The sequence below is a fragment of the Aedes albopictus genome, chromosome 3 (genome assembly GCF_035046485.1).
Source record: "Aedes albopictus strain Foshan chromosome 3, AalbF5, whole genome shotgun sequence".
Classification (NCBI taxonomy): Eukaryota; Metazoa; Arthropoda; class Insecta; order Diptera; family Culicidae; genus Aedes; species Aedes albopictus.
Window position 1 is genome coordinate 293,240,340 of NC_085138.1, and position 26,480 is coordinate 293,266,819.

The following is a 26,480-nucleotide window of genomic DNA, read 5'->3' on the forward strand; positions in this document are numbered from 1 at the left end:
CAACATAAAAACGGTTCTGCCGTCAATATAAATGCAATATTTTAAAAACTTATCCCTTAAAGAATGCCTAGAGGACCATAGAAAAATAAAAAAAATTGAAAAAAAATTAAGAAGTTAGAAAAATATTGCGAAAAAATGTTTTTTTTTAGATTTTTCATGAAAATGTGCCATTTTTCAAAAATTGCCCTGGCGGAACCTCTACATATTGTTTTAGAAAATCGAAATGTTCTACAAAAATGCTTCAAATATGCATATCTTTCATTTAAGGGTTGAGCACCTTGACTTTTCGAACATCGATTTTTTTTGGGACAGTGTACTATGTATCTGTATTGACTTTGTTTGTCATAAAATGCATTGTTTTTTGTCTTTGTTTTGTTACTTTCCGATTGCATCTATTAAAATTTCAAAAGATGCCGAATGAATGGAGGATTAAGGATGATCTTTATCTCAGATATAAAAAAAAAAACAATTCTCAGCCAAATGGCAATTAGCAATACCTACTCATGCGGACCCCTTGCCGGCACCATAAATGCTAGTATTTCTTTAACGAATCAACCTGGCCGACCATTCACAGTCCCATGTGAAACGTCAACAAACGCCTATGAGGAAGGAATCTTCCGTCGTACTCGTGGTCGTCAGCACCAAGGTTACCCCATCCGCTGTTCTACGCATTTTATTTTTCCTGCGAACTAGGCTCAATTTGTCTTTAATGTACAATGGATTAATTTTATGATATTTTTAAGGACTGTCTGGCTTTTGGCTTTCCTGGCAAACAGGGTGTAACGTTTGAACATGATTATTCATTTGATTCACTTCAATTCATATCGATGGAGGTGAGTCTAATAAAATGTAAAGTCTTGGTTGTATTTGAAACAATAACATGCTGTTTTTCTATGATATGGAATTCTTTTTCGTTCGAAGAGCACGTGTCACAGCTACAGGAGCACAAACGCCACGAATCAAAAGCCGATCTGCGATAGAAATGTGATCGATTGTTCATCAACAGCGAATAACCAATCCATCAAATTCGCTGACTTCTTCCTTGCAGGCAGGAAACATGTTTCATGTGACTTAAGCTGATTTGTGATAAATAGATATGCTGGATTTGAGCAGGCATCGTTTGCAGTGAATTGCGTTTCTTATGAGCGATCGTTTACCCTAATCATTCTTAAATTAGGTGCATGCGATGGTACACACTGCCGTTTAATGTAGCAATAATGGCAGTGATTCTTTCAATACTGTTGACTAAGCTTAGCCAAATACTTCACGCGACAGGATTGTATATAAAAACGCCGAGTTACCCGTTGTCTATGGGAACATTCCATCGACTTTTTTGTCAGACATTTGACCTAGTCAACAGGATAGGCCTTAATAGTTGTATCGTAATGACTAGGCAAAATCCGCGATCCACCAAAAATTCTAGAAAGATTCCAACGATTCGACTTTTTCAGGGCTCTTCCCCTGGACAAAGCGATGACAGCCGACGGGAACGCAATGAATCAACAACTTGAAGGCATGACTTGCCAAATTCAGAGCTCTCATGCTCGCATCCAGCCTCTCCAATGATTGTAGAGACATTCAAATATTTGTTGACCCATCGTGATACGTCTGCCCGTCTTCAGTACAAACAATTACCATTAATTGCTTGCTTTGCGGTGCCGATTTACGGTGTGCGGGTATCAATCTTCAGCATAATTCGTCTTGGAGGTGTCATTACCCCTGTCGAAAGGTCAGGTCAACCAGATTAACAAATACGCAATTTGTGGAATAATTTATTACATTTGTATGTTGGAATCCACAAGGGGAACTGGGGGTGATACGAACACCCCAAATTTTTATTGCTGTTCAAAAAACAAAAAAAAAAACTGTACAGATGTGTGAAAAATGAACATGTAGTTTAAATTAAAGCTAGTGAAAGTTCGAGTTTTTTTAAAATTAATAATAGTTTCGAGTTTTATAAAGGTTTTAAATTAATTTTAAAAACAAAGTTTATTCATTATGACCGTAAAAATCCTAAAATGTCTGTCAAATGCCATGCCAAGGTCATATTTGACACTTGTCAAACCTTTGCTTGAAATATTAAAATATGTCGTAAAAAATATGGGATGATCGTAACAGTTAAGTTTATAAACTTATTTAATTTGACAAAATCCTATTTTTTTCTACAAACATATTTTAATAACCTTTTTTTCCAGCTCTGTGGACATGCGAATATTGTAACAGTCAATGTCAATAAAAACACTCAATTATAAAACTTGGATGTGAAAGTCTTACGCATAATGTAAAATATACATCCGTAAAATACTATTTTCCCATTTTGCCACTTGGTATTGCAATGTTAAGCATTTTATTGGACGTAAACTGGTCAACACCGACAATACTTTCTCCATCGGCGACTTTGATCATTTTGCGATCAATTTAATTTTACAGCACACCCTAGACTTGAACAGATCCAATCCTGCACTCGATTCAATATTTACCGTATACGATCAATTCCGCAAACATGGATCTTCGCAAATAAATTCCGGTATGTGAGCACAATACCCTACTGCACTGGTATGTGTATTATTTTATGTACCATCCGAGCAAATATTAACAACTAAGTGCTTCTCTCTTGGACTCACTCTGAGTGACGAACCTTTGCCAATTACATGTAAGCTTCCTACTTAGCTCCTTGAGATATTTAAAGCTTCGCCTTCCATCGTAAACGCTTGGATGGAGGCGACGACGACGACGTGCAATTTGAGGTGGTGCTGACCATCAGTAGGTACCTAGCAGTAAAGCATTGCCGGCGTCCATCAGACAACAATTGACTCGACTGCAGCAGTCACATTTGAATTTACGAGGCGCTGATGATGATGATGGTTACAGATATGTACCGCGATTGTGGGTGACAGTAATGGACTGGAATGGTCGGTGACTGATGGTTTGTTTGCAGAAGTTCAGTCAGTTTCAATTATGTGAAGTGTGGTGGACAATGGATATTGTCCTTATGGGATTATAATGTCTTGGAAGAATAGCATAATAATAAAATTACATGGATTAAATGGATTTGTGTATCTTTTCATGTATATATATATATATATTTAATTTTTGACTCACTCAATCAATTTTTTACCATTTTTACTCTCGTAGAAACAAAATATTCAAGTACTTTGATAAGTATTGATTGTTCCGTTTATGTCTACACAGTGGTGCAAATTTAATACTTTTTTTTTAATAACAATTAATATTTAACTAGCTGGCTATCCCGGCATACATCGTACTGCCTGCCTACTGTGTTTTTCGACACGCAACTTCGTAGAGAAGTGCCCTACAAATTCATCTGGAAGGGTCTCTGACCATGCCAAGGACCTTCCCAAACCCAACAAAACTTCTGTATGGAAATTTTCATGACAATCGGTCTAGTAGTTTCCGAATTCATAAGGGTCAGACAGACAGTGCACAGTGGTCCACGAACCAGATTTACGAGGAAAGATGCATTCAACGCCTTCAAATGAGTTTTTAGGCCAATATGGTCTTCTACAAAGTTGTCCCTAATAATAAGGCCCTCTTTATAATGTGCATGAAAATTAGGGTGGTCCATATTTTCAAAGAATTTGATTTATTTGCAAGAATAACTGTATACATTCGGGAAAATTGTAGATCTATCAATTTTGAGCAAGTTTGCTAAAGACACTTTTTATGTAGCTTTAGAATTGACCGATTTAGAGGTATTTTTCTGAATAAGTCATCAAAGTTTTTTAGAAAGGGTTTATGATCGGTTGGGGCAAACATAAAAAAATATTTTTTGCCCGCATTCAAAAGAAAAAATGTTGTTATAAAACATATCAAAAAATTAGAGGGGTATTATTTTTGTATCTCAAGTGAAAAATACTTGAAAAGTGTCTATTTTTTCTAGAAAATCATCAATATTTTTGAACAGAATGACGTAGCAACATTCTCAGCGCACGAAAATGCTCTAAAAGTGTTTCTCAGGCGACTTTGACGAGAAATTTGAAACAAAAAAGATAAAGCAATAAAACGATTTGTTCTAGCGTCACCCTATAAAAACTATGGGAAAATGCTCCAAATTTGGTCAAAACAGTTTAAACACTTTATCTTTTTTGTTTCAAAATTGTCATCAAAATTATCTAAGAACCATTTTTAGAGCTTTCAAAAACGCACATTTTCGTGCGCTGAGAATGTTGCTACGTCATTCCGTTCAAAAGATATTGATGATTTTCTAGAAAAAATAGGCACTTTTCAAGTATTTTTCACTTGAGTTACAAAAATAACACCCCTCTTATTTTTTGATATGTTTTAGAACAACATTTGTTCTTTTTAATGCGGGCAAAAGATATTTTTTATAATTGCCCCAACCCGTCATAAAAACTTTTCAAAAAAACTATGATTTTTTAAGAAAAATGCCTGAAATAACGACCATCTCAGCGCACGAAACGACGTGTCTTCAAATGCTCTACAAGTGTTTCTTGGGCGACTTTGATGAAAAATCGAAACTGAATAAGTTAACACCAGAAAACCGTTTTTTCTTGAACCACCCTAAGCTTATCCGAAAAAATACCTCTAGATCGGTCAATTTTAAAGCTACATAAAAAGTGCGGGCTTCACAAACTATTAAAACATAGGTACTTTTGAAACGTTGAAAAAAGTTATCATGGATTGACACTTTTTGGATTTTTCTCGAAAAAATGTATTTTAACATCAATGTCAATAAATTTTAGTGTTGGTATCCAAAGATTTTCCACTTCTGTTATCAAGTTATCTCTAATCAGATATATTAGAGCCTGTTAAGATTGAAGAAAGAACACATTTAGTAGGATTTGTGTGGTATTGTTGACTAATTTTCCTCTATATGGGTAAAAATTTCAACCCGGTGTAACTTCACTAATAAGACGCGACGCGAGACGGAACACAACACTTATTATTCTTACAACGTTAAAAAGGAGATAAAATTACCTTTTTGAGTCGACCGGTTTCGGGCTCGTTGTTGCCCATCGACAGGACGATGTCCGACCCGGTGTAACTTAATTCGCCGTGAGAAAATATTACATTTTATAACGTCGTATTAAGTATCAATAATATCAATATATTGTTGATAAACGTTAAAAAATTCATTCAATACGGTTCACTGGTTTCCGAGATATGACAGTTCAAAAATTAGTTGTCTAAATAATAGTGTTTTATCCGAACACTTCTTACTTCGCGAAAAATCAATCATTCGAGCCCAAATTTGTACCAATGATGCACATATAATAGGTTGACAAACAGTCAAAATTTGAGATTTTTTGATCCACTCTATGAAAAGTTACAGCATGCTGAATTTTTTTGTGGGAGAAAAAAAGTTGCCTATCCTAAACATTTTGGCAATCCCCTGTATGTTACTTTGCCCATTACGTGCTACTGAAGTGCTGATTGCACTCTGCACATAAGAGCAAAGATTTCAACTTGAAAAAAAAAACGGTGCAGTGCTTCCCAAGTGAATAAGACTGATGTAGCCTTAGCTCACGAGAGAGGACACCAGCACCAGCTCGACCTTCGAGAAGGGAACGATCAGTGTAACATATGATGCCGTCTGAAATACTTCTCTTCAGATAACAGATGTTCACTCTTCCCGGGAAGGCAATTTCATGTAAAATGTCCTATATGGAATATTACTAGCAATTGAAAGATCACTTGCAATGACCACTTTGTCCCAATTTACCAACAGTGGGTGTTGATCTGCGGTTCACAGGAGTTTCCTCTAGTAAACCGAGTACCCGTAGATGGTAAATGAAAGAAAGTACTTCTTGTTTGAGGCCGCACGGGACGACGTGTAATTTTTCCTATCTTCCCTCTCTTTCTAACAATTTGCCTCGCGATTTTGAAGAAGCAAATATCAATTTCCACTGCACTGACGTAGCTGAAGCTTTAGTCGATTATGCACCACAAGTGAGCAAATGAACGATCAAATTTCTAGTCAATAATATGAAGTAGAAGTTGAGATTTGCATCATACCAACAACAGAGCAATGGCGGACGATTCCCGTCCGGCCTTAAGATAAATGTGTAGTAGGACAACGTCAAAGAGAATTTCAAATGCTGCCGTGGGAGATAATAAGAACATCGCAAAATTAGGCACTTCCTTAGGAGATGGCCTGAGTTTGATTCGTTCTCACTTCGTCCTTTTGCCATCACACAAGACATTCATAGGCCAATATTGGTCGAACTACAGCTGTATAAATCCCTTTGCTATACTTGGGTTTAAGACCCCAAGCTGTACCAAAGGCCATTGCTCGAAGGCCATACAAGTTTCTTGATTCTTAACTCAATGTGAGGTGTCCAGGAATGCTTGAAATCAAGAATAACTTCTACCTTAACCTGTTCAGTCACAAACCTAAAAAGCGCTTTTTACGGAAATTAGAAAAAAATCTGAACACAACCGTCTTAATGACAAACGGTTCCGGGTGGTTTGGCCGAACGCCATTTGGCCGAATGTCGTTTGGCCAAACGTTATTTAGCCGAAAGGGTCATTTGGCCGAAATCCGTTTGACCGAAAAATAAATGACGAACTTAACTTAACTTAAGTGAGCATACCACTGTTCTCCGCATCAGTATAACTCGAAAGAATAGCCTATGATTCAAAAAAGGAATAATCTTTGATAATATATTGTCAGTTTCAATTTCAACTAATCCCTCAATGTCAAACCTAGAAAGAATAGCCTATGATTAAAAGAAGAAAATATTTCTTATGACCATATTGGTAGTTAGAATGTCAAAAAAAAATCCTTCGAACATGATTCGGCCAAATGGCATTCGGCCAAATGGCATTCGGCCAAATGGCATTCGGCCAAATGGCCGGACACCATGACAAACATAGATCTATAATTGACATTTATTTGGCATAATAAGTGTATAAGTTGATAGTTAGATCCTGCCCAAGTAACACAGAAAACATCTTCAGAAATAAAAATTACAGAAGAAGTTTTATAATAGTACTATAAGCGGATCTAACAACTTCTTCTGTTGTAATTAAGCTGAAACTAGGTTGGCCAAAAACAAACATCAATAAAAAATACTTTGATTCAATAACGTGTGAAATTGGCTACTTTTACAGTTATAAAGCACTATTAAATCAACAAATTCAAGTTAGTTTCTGTATGAAAAGTTTTGCATTTGCTATGGATTGTTGGCGCTGATAAGTAATCCGTTTTATCAACATAGGGTGACAAAGGGTATTATCGGCAGGTTTGTTCTCTTCGTCATGGGGGGTTTTTGTCGGCCAAATTGTCTGAAATTTGGGCATATAACTCAGCTTGGTTGGGAAGGATTTGAGGCCAAATCTGAGGTCAACAGGATTCAAAAAACCCCTCATGACGAAGAGAACAAAACTGCCGAAAATACGTAAGTTCCCCTATATTAAATGGTTTCGGTAAGCATCCATCAAGCTTACTGCTCTTGCCAGTACACCCCATGTTTTGATCACTATGGCAAACAAGTGTAGCCACATGAATCTTTCCTTAAAACAATGCACTCTCTGCGGCCTTTTTGTGCCAGTTTCGATTACAAATCGTTACTACTGCAATGTTCTTGCTGGCCAGATCCAACTTCCAAAGCAATATCGCACCGCTTGTACTCCGGCCACCGTGAAAGTGTTAGTATAGCCGTAGCTGTTCGGACGTCACCTGGTGGTGGCCGATGGTCATCGGAATGTAGAATGCCCCTATCTCAAAAATCCCACGAGCTGCAAAGCCGTTCATTGCTAAAGGATATTCCGAACACGGGATGGTCGGGTAAATCATCGACCACCAGGAATCCCGTGGAAACGAAAAAAAAAAAAAAACTCCGACGGATCACCAACAAAACAAGTACCGTGACTGCTAATGAAAATATTTTGACATTTGACAGATACAGCTCTGCCGCGTTGAAAGATAAGCTGTAAATAAGTTATTTTGGTGTCGAGAAATTCTTTCCATAACAAAGTTGAAACCAATGTACGAACAAGCTAGGAAGATGCTATTTAAATGTATTATTTCCGTTATTATAAGTACTTTTTCAATCTTTTGCAACGTAGTTGTTGGAAACTTATTTTAACGTCATTTTAACTTATTTACAACCAAAATACTGGGGTTGAATTGCGATTTGTGTTCCACCGGAAAAAAAATATGCTAATCACAGCACCGCCTAAAAGCATAAGTACAAAAATAAAAAAGCGATTCAAAATAACGTTCTTTTCTTTTAAATTTTATTGTTATTCGGCTGAAAAAATATTTCTGAAAAAAATTAACACATTTGAATCGCAATTGAAGTACGATCAGCATTGAACTATAGCTATGGTTGTTTTTTTTTATTATTCCTAAAACTTTCAACCGATACTGTAATTCTTATTGAAAGCTGCCATATTGTTTTTTAAGAGAAATATCCCCAATTTTCATAATTTTAATGTTAATTTTTTAATTATACTCAGTGGCGCTTGAATTCTGATGAAGTAAAACAAGAAGTTTCACCAAGAAACTAGCAGCGAATGTGAAAAAACTCCGCCTTTATTGCATGAGCTTATAAATTATATTGTCAGTATAGTTTATAAACTCTCACATATGAGCCTAGCCTTCATCATCTGGAAAAATATCATGTTGTAGCAGTTATCAATACAATTATTTTGTGCCCGTTGATACGACTCGTGTACGTATTGATAATAATACATAGTTTATATTCATATTGGTCTTGTATTATAGGTTTCCACAAGTTATATGGTCGGGGTTCAGCTAAACCGAATCAAAGACCATTTTTTGAAAAATTGAGTTTTCTTTACCATTGGATGAAGAAATTGATGATCTTCCTTCCATGTAAAAATGCAGTAATTCTGACAGCTCTTCGTGGAGTAAATTCAAAATTTCTGTTTGGCAGAACATACCTATTATTACCTTCAAATAACTAATTTCCAACAAATGCTTATGATTTGTTATATTAAAGCATTCTATAAGCAATATTGCTTGAAAATAACCTTATTCCAACTAATGAACATGATTGTATTATAAAGGTTGTCTGCTAGTTGTTGATTATGACAAATAGCTTATTTACAATCGAAACCTTGGGTGGAATGTACTTGGAACGGAATTATTAGTACTATAAGTGTATTGGTATACATCTTGTATAACTTATAAGATGTTTTATAAGCCGCCATTTTTTGCGCTGTTTTGAATATATAAGTGTTTCATATTATGTTTATAATGCAAGAAAAATACATCAGACCTAGTATGAAACGTGCATTTTTAACTGTTATATAACAAGTTGTGTTACTTGGGTGTCCAACATACCTCCTGCAGCGCTACGATTCCAAACCCGCGGTCCTTCAGTATATCGGCGAGTATGCGGGTGCTCCCGATGAAGTTGAGGTATCTGCAGTTTCACGTACCGAGCTTCCAATCGCAAGTCCCTTTTCGTCGCTGTGGTCGTCGCCCTTGGTATCGGTTCGCATTCTTCTCTTGTTGATTTTTCGGTGCTAGTCTTTTTTACGATTGGCTCGTAGGGCCTGACACCAACCCACTAACCCAGGGAGCTGGGATTACATTCCCGGAAGCTACGGGTTCTGCATTGGCATTTCCGCCAACTAAATAGCTAGGCTCAAGCGCCAGTCTTCGCCGGGGGTGGTGTTTTTAATGGGCGCCCAGGAGATAATATTTTACCTGAGCTTCCACCCCCAAGTTGATAGTTATAGAAGACTATTCTCAACTTGTGACACTTTCCAAGATCTTTGTCCAAAATGGTCTAAGTAATTTACTCTGTTAGTTACGTTTGTAAATATGCTATAATCAGTATTATATAAGTACATAGCACTGCTTTGTACACCTTTTTTTCTTAAATGGCCGAGAAATTAAATTTAAATGATAATTTTCAAGGGAATTTTTTTATGGATATTCCAAACAACCTCTGAATTTTCTAGCAACATTACTGCAAAATATTGTTACGTGCTTGCCCTTGAAATCTTCAGGTAATCCTGGAAAAAATCTTGGGAAGATGATGGACGGATTTCTGAAATTTTGACCCCTGAATAAATTTTTGAAAAGATCTCCAGACGATTTTTGAAGGAATTAAATGCAGGAATCCCTGGAGGAATTCCTTCAGAAATGCCAAGAGAAATTCCTGCGAGTATACCAGGAGCAAACTCTGTAGGAATCTCTTGAGGAATTCTGAACGCATACCTGGAGCAATCCCTGGATGAATTCCTGGAAGAACCCTTAGAGCAATAATGGGAGAAATCCGTGGAGAAGCTTCTGAAGAATTCTGTTGAGCAACTCCTGGATTAATTCACAGACAAATTTTTTTAGAAATCCTTGGAGGAAATACTGAACGAATTCCAAGAGGAATGTCTTGAGGAATTCTTGTAGAAATCCCTGGAAGATTTCCTGGAGAAATCCGTGAAGCAATTCCTAGAGGAGTTTCTGGAAGAAATTCTGGAATAACTTCTGGGCAAATTCTTGGCGGAATCCGTGGATAAATTGTTGAAGGAATTTCTGAAAGTATACCTGGTGGAATTTCTGAAGAAATAACTGAAGGATTTCCTTAATGCATCTCAGAAGTTCCTGGACGAATGCCTGGAGCAATCCCCGGATGAATTCCTAAATTCCTGGTGGAATCTCAAGAGGAATTCTGGGAGGGCCCTATGAAAGAATTTTCGGAGCAATTCCTAGATGAATTTTTAGAGAAATCCCTGAAGGAATTCCTGGATGAATACGTGGAGGAATTCCTAAAGGAATACCTGGAGGAAACTCTGGGAAGGAATCACTGGAGGAATTCCAAGGGAAATTTCTAGAGGACTCCCTGGAGGAATTCCTGGATGAATTCCTGGAGCAAACCCTGGAAGAAACCGTGAAAGAATCCCTGGATGAATTCTGAAGAAACCTGGAGAAATTTCTGAAGAAACGTCTTGAGAAATTCCTGGAAGAATCATTATTCAGGTAGTCTCGGGAGATTTGGGAGATTCCAGGAGGTCTCTTGGGTGCTTCGGGTTGTCCTAGAGGCGTTTCAGGAGTTCTCTGGGACTCTCTGGGAAAGGTACCTGGAGATCTTAGATGCGTTTCAGAAAATCTCATGGGATGACTTTCCCGAAGAAACAATCTTTTTTTTTCAAAATTTAAGATAAATGCATAAAAATGTGTAGTCTTCATAAACGCGATAATAGGCTCATTGTGCAACTTGCAACGGTGTGTGTGTAGTGAAGGCATCAACCCCGTGCGAAAATCCTAACATCCTAGGAGGGTTAAACGAGGATAACATCACAACTGATTTCGAAAAATTTAAATCTTCGTAGGGCACACGACAATCAAGCAATGAAATCAATCAATGCGTATTTCGCACACACCATCTGGGTACGGCAACAAGCGGTTGGTAAAGAGGGTCAATCAAAAATGACGTTCTCAAACGCAAAACAGGTTTCATCAGGTAGAGAAACTACTATTCCGGCAATCTACTACAAATTGGTAAACAATCAAATAAAAGTTGCGTTCACCTCTGAATGAAGAAACAATGCTTTCAATTCTCGAAAAGAACGGCACATTTCAACATAGACCCTAATCAGGTTTTACAACCGGCGCGCGGCGGCCCGAAACTCGTCGTCAAACTTTTGAGACGATGATGTTCGTCTCAAGGCCTACCGGGCTAGGTACCTACCTTGTAACCAACCAATTGAATCAGACAATCAATGATTTCGTTTTTTTGTTATTCAAAGCTCTCGTTTTATTTTGGTCGGCTCTTCCGTCACCCATGCTTTGGGCGGATAAGTTATGTTTTTCCCAAAGCCGCGAAGCTCAAGCCATACCTAAGCAATGCAAGCCTTGGCACGGTCCATTTTGGTTCAGATGATCAGGTCACGGTTTTTGGTTATGTGCGCAGATCGCGTGACATGTTCGAAGTCTGTTAAGCCTCATTGATTGCTAGGAGGATTTGCTTTGAACATAAATTAGCCATCATTCGTGATTATTTATGTGCGGCATTAAATGTTTTCATAAACTGGGGTGGAGTCAAAATTACGAACTAGGGCCTACACATGACTTAAAATTGCCATACAGTAGATGCTGTTTCTTATAACACAACAAAAATTGAATCAGCACATAAGTTGAGCTTTAAATTTTCCCATAAAAAATTAAATCCAAATATTGAGAATTTTAAAACTAATTAGACTACTATGCAAATAACCGGTAACAGCGTTCCCAACTATAGCGAATTATCTTAAGAATATATCAAGAGTCCTACTGTGAAATACAATAAGAACCTTACATAGGAGAAAATTGATTATATTTGTATGCCTGCTTTTGATCGATACCATGCTAAAAGAAAATCCCATTTTCCCAATTTCCTTCCGCAGATATCCCCGGTCACATTGTAAGCGATGTCATCATTCGTCTGGGATAGTCCTATCAGCATAGTAGCGTACGTGATAACGGCCATAGCAGTATTCCTATCCATATTCAAATACTACCTCTACATCACCCTTGGAAAAATCACATCCAGTGTAAGTGTTAATTACTACGTACCAATCCCCCATCCCAAATGGCTTGGCATCCGTCCGTCCGGGGAGGAGTTAAAATCCTTTCGATCCTCCTGGGGGGTGACCTCGCAATTGAATACCGGGACCGAAGAATGATGCGCCCTCGGTCAGCGTTAATTAATCTATGGGATTAATTTATTCGCACCCACCTCCATGTGTGGGTGTCTATACTTTCCGTTTTCTGACTCTCTCTTGAATATCCTCATCCATCACCGGCAGCGGAACATGGAAGGCAAAACCGTCATCGTAACCGGGGCCAACTCCGGCATCGGCAAGGAAACGGCACGGGATTTGGCCAAACGAGGTGCCCGCGTCATCATGGCTTGCCGGAATATGGAAACCGCAGCCAAAGCACGTGGTAAGTGAATTTGATTTTGTGTGCGCTTTTTTCAGACTTGGGTGAGGTGGTCGTTTCTTTAGGGAGTAATTAATTACGGGGATTAACTGGTTGGATAAATCATTGGTTTTCCCTGTTCGGATTGGGCCAGGTGCTAACAGTACAGGTTTAGGTGTATTTAAGTTGAGATTTTTTGTGATAATTTTATAAACGAGTATTTTGGCAGTATCATCTTCGTTTTTTTTTTTCGAAATTCAACGTATTTATTCGTTCGATAGCAATTGAATATTCTATGGATTTCATTACGATCTCAGAGCCGCACTTGTACAATGTACCTTATTGATTCAAGCACTGTGAATGACACCACTGACAGTAGCACAACAACGTTATGTACATACAGAGATTGACCTAACGAACTTCAAAACCGGAAATTTTGTTCCACGTCCTGACTTTTTATGTATCTGCAGATGAAATCGTTAAAGAAACGGGAAACAACAACGTCTTCCTCAAGAAGTTGGATCTGAGCTCTCAGGCTTCGATCCGAGAGTTCGCAGCGGATGTCCTCAAGTCGGAAACCAAACTGGACGTTCTGATTCATAATGCTGGATTCGCCGAAACGTTCAAAAAGTCCAAAAGCGTCGACGGAATTGAATTCACCATGGCCACCAACCACTACGGACCGTTCCTGCTGACCCATTTGCTGATCGACCTACTGAAACGTTCCGCACCGAGCCGTATCGTGATCGTAGCTTCCGAGCTGTACCGCTTCGCATCGGTCGATCTGAACAACCTCAATCCGGTCAACAGCCTGCCGGGATATCTGTACTACGTGTCCAAGTGCGCTAACATTATGTTCACCCGTGAACTGGCTCGTCGCTTGGAGGGAACCAACGTTACTGCCAACTGTCTGCACCCGGGTATGATCGATTCCGGAATATGGCGCAACGTACCCTTCCCGCTGACCATTCCTATGGCTGCCGTGAAGCTGTTCTTCAAAACCAACGAGGAAGGTGCTCAAACAAGCTTGCACCTAGCCTGCTCGACGGAAGTGGAAGGCGTTAGCGGAAAGTACTTCCGAGATTGCAAGGAAGCTGGCCTGACAGCAGGAATCAGCGACATGGAGAAGGCCAAGAAACTGTGGGAGGAGTCGGTCAAGATGGTCAAGTTGACCGATAAGGATCCGAAGATATGAGTTACCATCAAATGTTACCATGATTAGATTAGTTCACTCATTTTAAGCAGTAGAAATAAAATATTCGCTTTCTTTCTTTGATGACTACATTTTGGGGTTGGATGCGGTTGTTTTCCACCACAGTTGTTCATTCTTTTTTTTTCTATCACAATCACCGGTTCAAAATGCAACATTCTGTAAGACGAAACGCATTTATGAACACATTTCATGCTGATTTGTGTTGCTCGCTAATACCAGATGACAGACATGGAGGCTTCCCGAATCCGGAATAGCATTGCCGCAGCAACGCCACATTAGTGGATCTCTCATAGATCATCAACCCAAAAAAATACCACAACGAATTCTAAAAATTTTGAACAAAAAATTACAAATGTACATTTTTTGAATTCTTTAGATTTGCTCCCATAAAACCTGTGACTAGATTGGTGCTATTTAGTCGCTAAGTATCCTACCTACAGTACGCCAATAAGCTAACACAAACCATCCGAGTTGCTGCAAGGAACATTTTTTTTCCTGATCTTGTCCTCAATATCATTTGTGTTTCACTAACCTCGAGCCATTTGCGCCGTGCTCAACTAAATAATGTATCAAAGAATCATCCAACAGCTGCTTTTCGCCAAACACCTTTTTCACCTTTTTTGTGAATGAAATGAGATTAAATTTTATGCTGACAGTACTTTTATATGCATAAATTGAGTGGCCAAATTGTTTGGGATAGGCAACTTTTTCTCTCACAAAAAAGTTCAACATGCTTTAACTTTCATAAAGTGCATCAAAAATTCTTAAATTTTCAACTGTTTGTCAACCTATTATATGTGCATCATTGGTACGAATTTGAGCTCGATTGATAAATCTTTCACAAAGTTAGAACCATTCTAGTAAAACACTATTTTTTAGACAACAAATTTTTGAACTGTCATATCTTGGAAAGCAGTGAACCGAATTGAATGAAATTTTGATCGTTTATCAACAATATATTGATACTTGATACGACGTTATAAAATGTATCATTTTCTCACGACGAATAAAGTTATACTGGTTTGACATTTTTATCCATATAGAGGAAAATAAGTGAAATTTACAATACCACAAAAAATACTAGACACATTCTACCGTGACGTTACAACGTTTTGACGTCTTTTTGGACGGATTTTTAACTATAACTCATAAATGCGTACCGTAAACCTCAAATATTTTTGCATATTCAGATTCCTTGTAATATTTCCAGTGAATATGATCTGTTGAACATTTAGTTTTCATTGGAAAAGCTTGTTTGAAATAGGAAACAATGTTGTAACGTCACGCAACTGATTCTCATTTTGAACATACCTTTTCAATGAAAACAAAATGTTCAACAGATCATATTTACTGGAAATTTTACAAGGAATCCGAATGTGCAAAAATATTTGAGGTTTACGATACGCGTTTATGAGTTATCTTTCATAATCTGTCCAAAAAGGCGTCAATACGTTGTAACGTCACGGTAGAATGTGTCACTAAATGTGTTTTTCCTTTAATCGAAATATGCTCTAATATATCTTATTAGAGAGAGAGGGGTCGATCGATCGATCTCCAGTTAGCCTAGTGGTTAAGGCTATGGATCGCCAATCCGAAGACGGCGGGTTCGATTCCCGTTCCGGTCGGGAAAATTTCCTCGACTCCCTGGGCATAGTGTATCATTGTACTTGCCTCACAATATACAAATTCATGCAATGGCAGGCAAAGAAAGCCCTTCAATTAATACCTGTGGAAGTGCTTAAAGAACACTAAGTTGAAGCGAGGCAGGCCAAGTCCCAGTGGGGACGTAGAGCCATAAAAGAAGAAGAAGAAGATATCTTATTAGAGATATCTCGAGAACAAAAGTAGAAAATCTTTGGATATCAAAACTTAAATTTAATGACATTGATGTAAAAAATTTACATTTTTTCGAGAATGATCCAAAAAGTGTCAATCCATGATAACTTTTTTCGTCGTTCAAAAAGTTTCTATATTTTAATAACTTGTGAAGCATTAGTATATTGTTAATAAACGTTCAGAGTTTCATTCAATTCGGTTCACTGGTTTCCGAGATATGACAGCTCAAAAATTATTTGTCTAAAAACAGCGTTTTACGAGAAGGGTTCCAACTTCGTGAAAGATCAACCAATCGAGCTTAAATTTGTACCAATGATGCACATATAAAAGTTGATGCACTCTATGAAAAATTACAGCATGTTGAACTTTTTTGTGAGATAAAAAAAAGTTGCCTATCTCAAACTTTTACTTCAAATGAGGAAATTTAGTCAGCAAGAACAGGTTTTACTTCTAGGTATTTGAGAGGTTTGCAGTTGTGAGAGGTTTGCAGTTGTGAAGTCCTGTGAAAAGTTCCCGGAACCTGCCTAAGCATCCCTGAATGTATCGAAGAGTACGTAAAGCAGCATATACTTTCACACACTGGTGTTGAATAAAACTTTTTGCAGTTTTTCATTATAATAGCCTGTTTTACTTAACGCAAATCTGCCAGGAAAAGGTATGCTTTCTCACACCAAGCTAGCAGTGCTATAATGGTTCAATACAGCACTCATTTGCGTTGCGTAATAAACCATTACAGCAATGTTTTTAGTTTTGATCAACTTCTTGACGCTTTCTGGACGCAGTTTTGAAAAATTGTGACAACTGCACAGTATAACCTGCTATGAACACACTTTCTTAAACATGGCTATGAACATCAGAGTTCAGTTTGATGAACAAGTTTTGTTAAAAACTATTCTCAAGAGGTACTATATGAAATGAGCATAGCATGAGCATGAACATAGATGACCGTACAATTCGTAGTTGCTACTCCGTGATTGACCAGAACAATCGAAATTGCACAAGGAACCAACAAACGGAGCTTGGGAGTAGCTACCGCTCTCAATGTGCACAGTTCGAGAATTCCAGATTTTATTAGTCAATAACGGCGCCGGCCACGTCCTTACGGTCATCGAGGAAGGAAAGGAATGTTAGTGTGACGTACGTTGCTACTAGAGACCGAGATCACCTCATCTTCTCCACGACTGTCACGGGAAGGAGTTTTTGTTAGTGGGGAGGGGAGAGTTACATGATTTGGATTCACTTTGGTAAGTGATTTGATTCATGCAACCTTTACTTGAGTCAAAACATTTATTCTCAAGAGGTACTATATGAAATTGCACAAAACGTTGTACGCAACTCGGTGCAGAACTCGATTTTTACAGCACTTGTCGTAATTATCCATGTACGACTCGTGCTGTAAAAATCTTAATTCTGCACCTTGTTGCGTAAACTACTAATCCCATTTAAAATTTCGTCCGTCAGATACGAACATAACAGGCGTTCAGCATTCTCATCAAAACCAAATTGTTTCTTCAGTTTTTGACATAGTGTCTCATGGAAAATGGAGTCAACAGTTTTAGAAAAGTCCAGCAAAAAAAGAACTATGGAACCTCCACCACCGACAAACCAGCGTGCCAGCTAACACGAATTTCTCAAATTTACTCGGCAACAGATTCTCCATAAAAACACTAGCTCCCCCTGTGTGATAATTTACACAGTTTCTTCTTTATGTGCACGATCAGAAAATTCACACAAAACTGTGCTAAACTGGAACAGCACAAAAAATAAGTAAACTGCATTTCCAGCGATAACGCTGACCCAATTGCGAAAATCTCATCAGTTTAAGCCATCTAGTAATGATATTGATAATTGATGATGTGAAGAATTTTATACGGCTTAAACCAGTTGGATTTTCGCACATGGGCCAGCGCTATCGCTGGAAATGCAAATTACTCATTTTTTTAGCTGTTCCAGTTTAGCTCAATTTTGTGTGAATCTTACTCATTTTAGAGTAACCTTTTCTTAGCGTGTGTGCGTGTGTAAAGGAGCTTTAACTTATCAAATTATTTTACTAATTTCGAAGTAATAACCCTCAGTCAATGCTTCGTAAAATAAAAAGACATTTCGTTATAAATCTTAAGAAGCAGTTTCACCCGATGGAATCTTTTGCGTTTAGGATATTTCATTTAGTAACTTAATTATATTTCCTCATTTAAAGGAAATCCACTGAATATATCTATTCCACAGTTGCTTTTTTATTCTATTGATGAGATAAAAATAAAAGTGCATGTGATGTTAACATCGATCAGCTGGGCATTTTTGTGCCGTTATATGACATCTTCTTCGTTGTTTCTTTTGTGAAAAGATGAAAATGACAGAACGAGTTACGATTTCCAAATGGTTTAAGATTAACCCTTTATAAGGCCGAGACAACTAGAAGAGTTGCCAACGCATACTATTATAGAAACGATTATATACATGATTACAAATGTACAAAACAATTTTTGTTTGGAAGAAACTCTCAAAAATCTAGGTGGCAATATAGTTGCTACTGCCCGTTTAGGCCAAAAACGCTGGTGGCAATATAGTTGCACGCAAAAAAAAAACCGTTCCGATATATGTGCACTCCCAGTCACGGCAACGGGAACAAACGGGAACTATGCATAGCAACGATTAACAACAATGAGAAATGTACACCGTGAACTAGATATCACGTTTTCCTGAACGCCCATATTGACAGCTGGAACTAGCTCCAGTTCACGGTGTATATTTGCTTGTTCCCATATTTGCGTTTGTTTGTTCACGTTTATCAGAACGGTTTTCTGAGCGTGTGCCACTGCCCGTTTACCCCAAAAACGAGCTTTTGAGGTGGCAATATAGTTGCGTACATAGTAGCCGTATCCATTCCACTCGGTCCATGGCTAGTTCCGCACTCTGCGTAGGGTCCGCAGATCGTCCTCGACTTGGTCGACCCACCTAGCTCGCTACGCACCACGTCTTCTTGTACCGGACGGATGATTCTCGAGAACCATTGACGTGACCCGTCCGCCATAGCCTCCCGATTTTCGCGGTGTGGACGATGATGGTTGGTTCTCTCAGCAGCTGATGCAGCTCGTGGTTTATTCGCCTTCTCCAAGTCCCGTCTTCCATCTGCACTCCACCGTAGATGGTATGCAATACCTTCCGTTCGAAAACTCCAAGGGCGCGTTGGTCCTCTGCACGTAGGGTCCATGTTTCGTGCCCATAGAGGACGACCGGTCTAATCAACGTTTTGTAGATGGTTAACTTCGTGTTACGGCGAGCTTTATTCGATCGTAAAATTCTGCGGAGTCCAAAATAAGCACGATTTCCTGCCACAATGCGAATCTGAAATTCTCTGCTGGTGTCGTTGTCGGCGGTCACCAGTGAGCCCAAGTACACGAATTCTTCAACCGCCTCGATTCACCGTCGATAGAAATTTGGGGTGGCTGGCGTGGTGATTCCTCCCTGGAACCCTTTGCCATCATGTACTTTGTCTTCGACACATCAATGACTAATCCGATTCGCCTGGCTTCACTCTTTAGTCGGATGTACGTTTGCCATCATTGCGTTGATTGAACCAAGAATTATATTTTGAATTATTAAGGATGGTTTTCAATGGAACGCATGCATCGAAAAGCTGCTCAATATGTCTGTTGAAAAAAAAAATGATCCAAATGTTGGGGTAATCGGAGCTGTACAAATCTGTCCACTCAACTTGATTGGACAAAGAGATGACCTGTGATGGATTAAACTGTCACGGAATGTCTTAATGTCTTCAATAGGTGATAAATTAAAATCTTGTGAAGCAAAGTTTTTCTTGAGATATACGAGCACTCCTCAACCAAGTCTATCTACACGATCATGCCTGATAATTTCGTAGCCTCCGATGTCCAGCACATCATTGGATACACTTTCGTTCAACCAGGGTTCTGTTATGCACATTATGCTGGCATGAAAAGTGTTGAAAATCTCTCGCAGCTGAACTACTTTACTCATTTTTCTGGCACAGATGAGGGTTCTTTTGGGGCCGGGGAAGGACCTTAGCATAGTGTAAGACTCCTCCGATCTCTGGAAAGGGGGGCTCTCATACAGATGAAGTTGCGGGAGACCAAATCCATGCAATTCTTTATTACACCAACGAACCTAACCACAAAATAACTGACAATTCTCAGGTCATTGTGACAGATATAACATGAGCATGAAAAGGCCGGCAACAATGTTGATATAAAGTAGGATATAAGATCCGTCTTATTCGTGCATTTGTGCGGTCTGTCAAAATGACCTGAGAAGTGTCAAACATTTTCATGGCTAACTTTGTTGGTGTAATGAAGAATGACAGGCAAGAAAGCTCTTCAATTAATAACTGTGGAAGTGCTCAAAGAACACTAAGTTAAAGCGAGATACGCCAAGTCCCAGTGGGGACGTAAAGTCACAAAGAAGAATAACTTGTTTTATTTGAAGGCACTGCTTTTTTATGGCAATATTTTCCCATAAATGGCATTTATAATTATTTCCTAAAAAACGTATTTTTTCTGTATCATGAAAACGTGACAATAAATAAAATTAAAACAATGACCATTAGACATGATCATTAGAGTGACCCACACTTATAGGAAAACCAATAAATTTAAAAAATGCCGAGTCATACCTGTTGAACATAATCATCCCCTGGAAAGATGCTTCGCCCTCGTCAACGATTTGCCGTGGTTTGATTTTAATATTAGTAGAACACAATTCAAAACGTGTATTAAAAATATAAGTTAATTTTGTTTTTTTTTCTTTTTGATCAGTCTGCACGGTAGTTTTGCTGAAGACGTAGAAATAAATAAATAAACAAGTTGTTTAGGATTCTCAGAAGCTACGTTCAAAATTTTAGCGAAATCGTTTAAGTCAACGATCTTGAAGTTGTATGGGAAAACTTGACCAAATGTATGCAAAAATCTATTTTTTTTTATTTTTGCCGCGAGGTGGCACTGTAATGATTACAAAAAGAAGGAATCAATCGGTGGTGAAATCGCTCCGTTTTCGAATAGGATTAATTTTTAAGCGTAAAATTACTTAAGTCTTTAAATTCGAACTGGTTTCTTCAGAACCATTGTTGAACCAATTGTGCGCATGTATTGGCAAAAATGCGTGCGTGCAGAGCTAAGAACGATTTTGATTTTAAATAAATGCATTATTTTCCCATAAAAAGGTTATATAAGGTACAAATTGACTAATATTTACTTATGTAACGAGTTGCAAAAAGTTGTTTTTTCAGCACGAGTCGTACATTTATCCAACGAAGCTTGCCGAGTTGTGTGAAGAATTAGCATTAAGTTAAAATTCACAAATACAAAATAAAAAGAGCTTGCCGAGTTGAATAAATACGAAGAGTGCTGAAAAAATCGAGTTTTGCAACGAGTTCCATACAAAATTTTATGCATTTATCATTTGAGTTGCATAACGTTCATAATGTAACTCAAATGAGTTGCATATTGAACATTTTGCACATATGATTCATTATGCAATTCATTCCAGTTGCATAATTAACCGATACGGAAATGTTGGTCATTATGATATTGAAATGGGTATTAAAAAATAAAGATTACGATACTGAATTGCATAAAAAACTAATACACATATTCAAATTTGATACAAAAACCTACATTCAATAGAAAAGGAACACCAAAAGTATCACTATCCACTATTGAGCAAGATCCACTTAAGCTCTGAATAGTACTTATTAGGGTTGAAACAAGTTTAGAGAATGAGTGTAATCAGCTTTGTACCTTTTAATATCTGATTACACTCATTCGAAGAGGGTATTCTGCTTAGAGCGTTCGAAAAGTCGGTACAAGATCAAGCTTAGAGAATTGAATTTAGTGCGAATACTTCATTGAGCCAAGTTTGAATTCGATAAATTCGAAAACACTGCGCCTTAACGTAGACCTTGGCGTTAGCCAACTTAAAGGTGGTGAGCGAATTCATATTGATTTTTTTTTCTTCCACTCTAAAAAATATCAACTTAATCGCTGAGTTGGTTTTTCTCAGAAATCGTTAAGTCTTCTGCCTAAATCTTCAGTTCCAGCTATAAATGGGACAAGTCATATCAAATGAGTTGTCCAACCTTTATCGGAAGCTGAGTAAGAAAGCAAAAGATTTTCCGATTTCTGAGCGAGACCCGCTCTGTGACTGAGTAGAATTTTTCTGGGTGTGGTTGATTGGACAACCGGTTTTAGTGGTGGTGATATCAAGGGGAACAGGGGGCATAATATACCCTCTGAGAAAACAACACATTTGCACCGTTTTATTACAGCTCAGAGGTTTGCTGTACCGAGTATTGTGGCGTACTATTGTTGATTATGTCTTGTCTTAATGATGTTGAACAAATAAATCTATGTATGTAGGTTTGCTGTAGATGTGCGCAAACTGGATCTGAAATTGAGCAGGTTGAGCAGGAACCCGAGAACTAATGTTGGAAATTTTTTTTATAGAAATTTGAAAACTTTGAATATCTTTCAATTTGGTTAATTGAATCAAATCAAACAGTTCAAACATGCTAATAAAATACTAGTACCACACAATAATTGTATTTACTTCATGGAAACAATTCCTAAACTTGTACATTTGCCTAATCTACTAGTTGGTTATTTAGCAATTTAAATAAAATTTGGAATATAACTCATTATTACATTGTTTTTTGTAGCATCAATTCAATACATACTAAGTATGTACATTGAAAATGGTATATTAAAAAATCCACTTTTCTGCTCCAACAGATGAAATCGTTGCCGAATCGAACAACCAAAATATCATCGTTCGTCACGTGGATATGAGCTCGCTGGCCTCAGTTCGTGCCTTTGCCAATGAAATCCTCTGTACCGAGGCGGTCATCGATGTCCTCATTCACAACGCCGGCGTTGCGGAAGGTCTCATATCCAAAGTCACTTCGGATGGGCTGGAATTCACGCTGGCCACCAACTACTACGGTCCTTTCCTGTTGACCCATCTGTTGATTAACATGTTGAAGAAGTCCGACCAAGGACGAATTATCGTCGTATCCTCCAAACTGTATCGGTATGCCAATGTTAAGCGAGATCTCAGCAACATCAACCCTACGAATTCCCAGTTCAACGCCCCGACCAAGCTGTACAATTTGTCCAAATTCATGGAAATCATGTTCACCCAAGAACTGGCCCGACGACTCCAGGGAACGCGCGTCACAGCCAATTGCCTCCATCCGGGGGTAATCGATACCGGCATTTGGCGTAACATTCCGTTCCCGTTGAACTTGGTGTTCAAGCCAATCCAATGGTGTTTCCGTACGCCCGAAGAAGGTTCCAGGACTACGGTTTACCTGACCGTTGCACCCGAAGTTCAACAAATCAGTGGAAAGTACTTCCGTGGCTGCAAGGTGACGGAAATCAACCAACGGGTTCAGAACATCGAAACTCAAGGAAAACTGTGGGAAGCTTCCAGGACTTTGGTGAAGCTTAGGGAGGAAGATCCGATGATTTGAAGACTGGGTTGTTTTCAGTTTTAAGAATAGCATTTTCTGCTAGATTTCAAGGTTAGTTCTAAGGGTTCGTTTTTAGAGTACCAAAACATATAATCAGGGATATTATATTTAAGTATAGGATAGCAAATCGAAAAAGTTCAAATATATTTCAGACGAAAAATAGAACGAGTATTATTCGTGTAAACTTTCTAGGAGAAGGGTTGACTTTTTGGAAATGGGATCAAAATTTACAGTGCACAGTGATTGTTTGCTGATTTAACGCGAGTTTTTGTTTTGGAATGTCTTCGACAAAAATTTTCTGTAAACATTATAAGGATTGTTTCAATTATCAAATCATCACTGTCCAGAATTAATATGGAATGAGATTTACATTCAGCCGTGGGCTTGTTCATCACTCACATGCAACATGTTAAAAGACTCGAATACACAATAAAATCACTTGTACCTACGAAACGTGTGTCATAAGCAAACAGACATCGCACTATTTTTCTCACATCGTTTTTCTTTTCATGATGTATTAGATATTTGATAAGTATGACGATTACATACTGCCGTCAGCCTCATCAATTTCGCCAAAATCAGTCTTCTGGTTAGCATTGAGAGGAGATGCTATTCGTTGAGATGATGCCGATTGTAAAAATTGCTAAGTGCTACGTCTGTTTGGGCCTGCGGGTAAATTTTTAAGTAGATAACGGAAAGATATCCCTGAACTGTTACTATGGAATTTTAATGGTGGATAACGGCATTTTTTTGAATAATACTTGTAATCTCAATAAGGAGAATCCAAAAGATTCAAGTTATCAAAGCTATGAACATATAAGGCTTTAAGTCATCAAACATGCGGTGAACGATCCTTATCATATTCAGTTCAAGTTAAGACAATCCTACACTCCCGATCAAAAGTCTAAGGTCACCTCCTCAAATACATGGTCATTTTTGAACCTCACTTCGCCGCCAATTCACGTTCGATATTGAAAATATAGATCTTAGTTTCTTTGACTTTTAAACTTCAGATATGACTCATTTTACTTAGTTCTGCAAAAAAAAAAACGTTGAAGGATAATAGAAAATAGGTTATATTACTGCTCTTATTGTAATGTTAGGTTGACTTCGTTAAGTTAGAATATATATTTTAGAAAGTGTTGCAATTTTAAATAGGGTATACCTACATTAAAAAAAACCCGGTTAAAGTGTGTTTCGCATTTTGTGAATTGTCATGCAAATGCAAATTGCTCTACTATCATGAGTGGAAATCGATTCAGTGCTTCTAAGAATTCCAAACATAATTCCTCCAAAGAATTTCGTTATGGATTCCTCAAAATATTCCTTTAGAATTCCTTTGAGAACTTCTCCAATTATTTTTCTTAGGATTTTTCTAAGCATATACTTCAAATTTTCTCCAAAGCATTACACAGAGATTTTATTGAGGTTATTTCTAGAAATTCTTTCAGAAATTACTTAATCGACTCCTTGATAAATGCTTCAATGGGTAACTCCAAAACTCATGGAAGAAGGAGTTATCTTGGAATTTTACCAAGGCTGGCAGCTAGTCGTGTTTGGTAATATTGGGTTATATCAAAGAATAAAAATAGAAAGAATGCCCTCTCTTGCCTTTTTCTATGTAAACGTCAAGCGACAAGACATGTGTCGCTTTCTAAGTGTATCAAGATGAAAGCTCTCTGTAACAGTGTTCGTGATTTGTCATAAGAGAAGGTGGTATGCGTATGTTTTGGTATCCGCATACAATCAGTAACACACACTACCGCATGAAGGTGGACTTTCATCCACAGATAGCGTTGCGGTAGTGTCCCCCTGAGCATCAGCGGAGTGGGCATTCTTGATATTCTTATTCTTTCGCAAAATTTAAATTTGAATTTTCGGTATTTTTTTTATCTATATTATGTCTATTTATAATATAATTTTCTGTAAAATGTTGTTGTTTATCTGCTAAAATTTAACGAAATTCAGTGTGACAAATATTGTAGAATTCATCCGGCAAAAATGTTTATCGGTTGACATTTTGGTAAAATATAGGGTATCGGGATGCTTCGTTGGCATAGTCCCCTCGTTCGGCCTATCTCAGCGTTAACCAAAAACTCAAACAAACACGCATAACTGGATATCGGAAAAGCTATGCGGCAAACAACTGTAACATTTCGTTTCAATTTTAGCACTTTGGAGCAATAAAATTGAATGAAAATGTCACTTTGTTTAGCTTTTGTAGACGCCATGATTCTTCGGCTTAGTGGGTAGTCTATACACATGATCATAAATGGCATGATTCTGGAACATTTCGAACTGACTTTTCAATAAATGAACATTTGATGCGACGGTCAAAGACGCTATTCTGAACTTGTATAATTGTTTTCAACGAATAATAAATATTTTACAAATTGAATGTGGGCCGAATATTGAGGACATTTTTTTCAATATGTACCCAAATCTTGGCCCATCAGTAAAGTGACGTCAACAACACCGATAAAATGACGTCAACAACATTGCTTGCGTAAGAACCAGAAAGAACGAACAGGAAGAAAGATTTTGTGTACGGTGACTGTAAAAATATAACACAATAATAGGGTTGCATTGTTTTCGTTAATAAATTAAGAAAGAAGTTTAAGTTTAAGTAATTTATTTACAGTTTTTTGAAAATTTTGCTCCGAAAATGTAATTTACAAGTAAGATTGGTGAACAAACAGAGATAATACTTCAGCAGAAATATTGAAAAAATTAGATAATAAGTGGTTTTAGTGCATGGAAACCAATAGGCCAACGTTGTATCCACTAATAGGCCAATTTTTGTACCATAGACCAACGTTGCATACCATCGCATCGAATCTTTTCAACTTAATTAAGTAAATTCTTGAATATTTACGTTAGTTTACTTCCAATTGGTGAAACATGCATTGCCTAGAGTGTGTAAAAGGGACATCATATTATTTCTAGTGCTATTAATTCATGAGTTATGGTCAAATTTGTCAAGGCGGCTTGCAAAATAGGCCAAGGAATGGTACATATACCCTATTGCTGAAGGAGATATTCTTTTCTAACTATGATTCTTTCTGAAATTC

The 26,480-nt window shown here is 37.8% G+C and overlaps 2 protein-coding genes across 5 annotated transcripts in view; one reads left to right on the top strand and one right to left on the bottom strand.

Annotated features, from left to right (window-relative positions):
• LOC109415941 (retinol dehydrogenase 14) overlaps nucleotides 1–23,962 on the top strand; it is a 56,466-nt gene extending 32,504 nt beyond the window's left edge. For 3 of the 4 annotated variants that reach the window (XM_062861309.1, XM_062861310.1, XM_062861311.1), the window contains exons 2-4: nucleotides 12,343–12,489; nucleotides 12,745–12,883; nucleotides 22,670–23,962. In XM_062861309.1, the coding sequence (XP_062717293.1) occupies nucleotides 12,367–12,489; nucleotides 12,745–12,883; nucleotides 22,670–23,409 (1,002 nt within the window). In that variant the 5' untranslated portion in view covers nucleotides 12,343–12,366 and the 3' untranslated portion in view covers nucleotides 23,410–23,962. Of the gene's footprint in view, nucleotides 1–12,342; nucleotides 12,490–12,744; nucleotides 12,884–13,329; nucleotides 14,142–22,669 lie in introns of those variants that run through there. The other variant, XM_062861312.1, reaches the window with a different exon arrangement.
• The window catches only part of LOC134290779 (uncharacterized), a 483,651-nt gene that overhangs the window by 183,433 nt on the left and 273,738 nt on the right, over nucleotides 1–26,480 (bottom strand). The window lies entirely within an intron of this gene.